Genomic DNA, 4,548 nt, shown 5'->3' with positions numbered 1-4,548 from the left:
AATGAGTGTTTTGTAACTTTGGTTATCTTGCTCTGTATTTGAACTCATAAGTTTCATAGTGAATTTGCTTCCTCTAGACCTGGTCCCATGGATGTAGGCATGATGCCAAACCATGTAAAAATGAGTGTGTTCTTTACTTGCTTTGATGTATGTTTTGTTTATGTCTCTCACAACTCATTTGCACTAAAATGAACAAGCAACCCATTCCACATAAGTTTTAATCACTTGGTAACCTCCTCAAAACTTACAGTTTATATTATTTTCTTTGTTCTTAATTCTGCTTTACTATCAATGTTTCTGGGTTGTATTCAATACTGTAGATATTCAATATAGAGGAATTCAGATTATGTTGTGTGTTGCTCAAGTTTTGGGTTGATTTTGTCTGGGTTCTTATCATACTTGTCGGGAGCGCCAGTATTAGCATCATAGTTATAGTTGGCCTTCTCATCAACCCACAATGTCACAGCAACGGTGCCTGAAAGGTCACCATTGCTCCATGCAAGGTTCTCGCCATAAAAACCTCTGGAGTAGAGGCGGATCCAGCCCCTTTGAGGGTGAACCTAGGCCTACCCTCAGATTTAAAAATAATAATAATAATAATATATAGATCCACAAAAAATTGTTATTAATATATATACCAGGCCCACCCTAAGATTTTAAAAAAATGAGAATTATATATATATATATATATTTCAAGCTCACATTATATTAAAATTTTAAAACTCTCTCCACTCTTTTTCTTCATGGATCTACCTGTTTTTTATGATTTTATCCCAAAATTCTTTACTCTCTCATTCTCTCTTTCTCTTTCTCATGCTATTCGCTTTTAAAACTTTTGAAGACTAAAATTATTAAAATTTTCACTTCTTTCAAGCTCACATTATATTAAAATTTTAAAACTCTCTCCACTCTTTTTCTTCATGGATCTACCTGTTTTTTATGATTTTATCCCAAAATTCTTTACTCTCTCATTCTCTCTTTCTCTTTCTCATGCTATTCGCTTTTAAAACTTTTGAAGACTAAAATTATTAAAGTTTTCACTACTCAAAGTGTCACAATTAGCTCCGTTTTCTGTTTTATGAATTTTAGGTACGTGTATTGCTCATTTCAATTTAGTTTATTTTAGGGTTGACTCATGCATGTTTTTTTGGGAGGTTTTTTATTCTAATTTTAGGGGAAAAGACATGGGTCTTATCAATTTATTTTATTTTTATGTCTAAGAATGAACATGCTTTCCCAAATTAAAACCTTAACTATATTTTAAAAGATGTTATTCTTCACCCTTCACTCACCACTTCCCTACATTTCAAACGTCACCGTTCAGCTGCTTAAAATTATTAAATGAATTTGAGTTACTATCTATGTCTATACTAAGAAAATTCCCATTTTTTTATTAATTCATATTAAAAGTCAACGCAACGTTGGCTTGATTTAAGTTTTAGTTGACTTTAGCTTAGGTTAGGTCTGATCAAAGTCATGAAAATTTATATTATAATCTTTGAAAGCCAAAAATTTTAAAAAAAAAAAAATTAAGAAAGTTTTGCTCAAGGTTTACTCAACATATTTACTCAAAATTTTGCTTCTCATAGATTTATTCAAGTAGGAAAATATTGTATTATTACATTCTTTTCTCTCAAGTTCTTGATATTGTATTATTTTCTTTGCTTAAGGTTTAGTAATATTTTGAAGTTTTCACTAGTTGTTTGGCAAATACTAGCAGAGCCGCAGAAGCCCCCCCTCAACAAAAATCATGGATCCATCATTGCTCTGAAGTGTACAAGTCTGCAATCTCCGATACGTTGATTTGCATAGTTTTGAGCATAGGCAGCCACCGTGTTGTCCCAAGTCATCGGTCCAACATTAACCTGTGCTTGAGCTGTGTTGTGAGCATTGACGTAGTCCTGTTGCGAGTTTTGTGCATGGGATGGAAGGACTGGGGCTAGGGCTAACCCCATGACACACAGAAGAGTTACTGAAAGCTTAGAAGATAGCATTTTGGGTTTGCTTACAAAGTCATCACACTATTACCTGTATAACGCAATTGAAAATCAAGTTTTTCTAATTAATAATTTCGAGGAAATCACCCCACTCGAACAGTTGCTGGCCATGTTCCAGAAGCTGACACTGTTTAAGAAACTGCAATGTTTAGCCCGCAAAAGTCCAAGTCTTTAGAAAACATATATACTTTATCTATGCCTGTGCCATAGACTTTTATTAATTTGTTTCTATTGTCAACCTGAGCAACTTTGGAAATCTGAGATTGCTGTCTCTTTTATTAGGGTGGCATATTTAGAAATCTTGATCTGTCTTCAACTCATAGATTAAATTTAACAAAAGAATATTATCTAATTTTATGTTTTAACCTATAGAATGGTTAATTATCTAAGAGATTAAAAGTTTTGAATTCATTCGAAATAATAGGGTTAAATAGCTTTCCCTTCTTATTGGTCCTAGTTAGTCTTGTGTTAAAAACCTCTTCTTCTTCCAACAATATAATAGCATTATAGAATGATACTTTCTTATATCTATTTTATAATATTTAAAAAACTGAAATATCATTAGATAAAACTATTTTTCAAGGACACCTAATTAGCAAGGTCAAGTCAATACACTTACTTTTGGGGCATGCATTATAGTTCCCTGAATGGTAGGTTACTTTCAGATATTTCATACAATTTCTTTCGCTATTATTAAAAAAATGGACTCAGAGACGAATTGGTGGGTATTTATAGGAATATGGTGTGGAAATTATTTGATCAACTAGCTTGAGGAGCTAAAAAATTTGATAATCTGACGGAAATTAAGGCAAGAAATTACAATTATATATGTAATGTCACCTTCATGAGAATTACCAGATTTAACACGGACCACATTGATAAAATTAATCGACAAGAAGTGAAATATATAAATTAAACAATATACGTAGGCACCCAGAATAGCACTATTATACCTAATATTCTAAGTACACATATTACTAAAATTTTAGAAATAATTTTTTTCCTCAATTTTAAATATATTTTTGGATTTCTCATTCCGTTTACTATCAATATACTGTTGTGTTAAAATCTGTGTTTTAAATCCTGGCCCAGCCTAGTCGGCTCAACCGAGACCTGTGGCCTTCACCGAGTGGGTTTTCAACTTTCACTGTGTATGGCAAACAATTGATGGTTGGGATGTTAGGGGTTTTGAAGAGGAAGGGCTGATGAGTTGAAATGTGACAACGGAGGTGGTTTTTGGTGAGTGAAATAACCAAAAATCACAAAAATTGATCATCGGAAACAGTATTTGGTGTGAAATGCAACTGGACACGACCTCATTTTCCAGTCTATTTGGCCTTTTACTTTCTTATATGGTTTAGACTTCAGTGTATTCTCGGCATTTAATGAAAAACAAAAATCTTCTGCATGTATTGAAAGCTTCTGGACACAAGTTTTTCCGATTAAATTACAAAGGACTTCGCTATCTTTCATGTTATATACCTCTTCAATAATTAACAAAGGAATGCGTATATTAGCATTATTTTTTGGATTGTATCGATTATAATTATTGCTACCATATATTCAATCTATATATATCTCCATTTTGTAAACAAAACACTTAATTATTTTTAATAAAACAAAAGCTAGTAAAAACATACTAATTCATTCATTCTTAATTGTCTGCATATAAGAGACTTATTGGTTCCTCTGAATGAACCCTGTTATTAGCTACCTTTAGATTAATATTGCTAATACATACATAATTGAAATTAAAGTCTAGCTTAGTGTAATTGGCTAGCTAGTGAGGTTTCTCCGAATTCTCCCCATCGTAGTTGTCTGGGGGATCATACCTACTGTTGAATTTAGGCCCAAGTCTTTTGGGTTCTTTCTACTAAGACCCATATATTGCTATAACTAAATACTAGCCCAAGTAATAAACCCATGTATTAGCCCAAAAAGTTAGGCCTTATATCTAGAATTAGTCTTGTAAAAATATCTCATTTATTAGGGTTAAACAAGAGGTTGGAAGTTGGTGTGTGGAAATCTCCCTTGAGCACTATTAAAGAGGTGACCTCTTGCTATTTTGTACAAGCCAAATTTGGGAAGCAATTGTAATTCTCTCTTCAATCACTTGCTTCTTTTCCAACATAGTCGTATCAGGGCTATAAAAATCTTGAAGATGGCAAGTGGGATGGTTCATTTCCAAGTTCTAGAGCTTAGCCAAAGCATTTGTGATAAGTGGATCATCAAGATGAAGGCACTGCCCAAGTCGCAAGGCACATCAAAGAATGTGGAGAAAGGTTACAAGGAACCAGAAGACAAGATGAGGTTGCCCTATCCTAAGCACAAAAGGATACTTTAAAGGATTCAAGGAAGAGAGACAAGAAAACTATCTTTACAACCTATCAAGCCCTTGATGATGATGGGTTTGAAAATATCTCAAATGCAACTACTGCCAAACTTTAAGATGAGAGTTTGAATCTCTCCATATGAAATAATCAAAGGCTATCTCTAGTTATTTTTAAAGAGTTCAAGTGGTCTCTAACCAGCTTAAGAGAAATGGAGAAAC

The 4,548-nt window shown here is 33.2% G+C and overlaps 1 protein-coding gene across 1 annotated transcript; it reads right to left on the bottom strand.

The window, feature by feature from the left end:
* Positions 1–344: 344 nt before the first annotated feature.
* On the bottom strand, positions 345–1,994 carry LOC116108247 (pathogenesis-related protein 1-like). Its single transcript, XM_031394507.1, has 2 exons — positions 1,779–1,994; positions 345–560 (listed from the first exon to the last, which is right to left on the bottom strand). The coding sequence occupies exons 1-2, from the start codon at positions 1,992–1,994 to the stop codon at positions 345–347; spliced, it is 432 nt and encodes a 143-aa protein (XP_031250367.1).
* Between the last annotated feature and the right edge of the window lie 2,554 nt (positions 1,995–4,548).

Source organism: Pistacia vera, unplaced genomic scaffold (assembly GCF_008641045.1).
Source record: "Pistacia vera cultivar Batoury unplaced genomic scaffold, PisVer_v2 Contig56, whole genome shotgun sequence".
NCBI classification, from domain to species: domain Eukaryota; kingdom Viridiplantae; phylum Streptophyta; class Magnoliopsida; order Sapindales; family Anacardiaceae; genus Pistacia; species Pistacia vera.
This window is presented reverse-complemented; position numbering and strand designations above follow the sequence as displayed.

Excerpts from the sequence above, each read along its gene's own strand:
- LOC116108247 (XM_031394507.1), bottom strand. The coding sequence starts at position 1,994 with ATGCTATCTTCTAAGCTTTCAGTAACTCTTCTGTGTGTCATGGGGTTA. Across the intron at positions 561-1,778 it reads GTATCGGAGATTGCAGACTT|GTTCACCCTCAAAGGGGCTG; the intron begins GTACACTTCAGA and ends GGGTAGGCCTAG.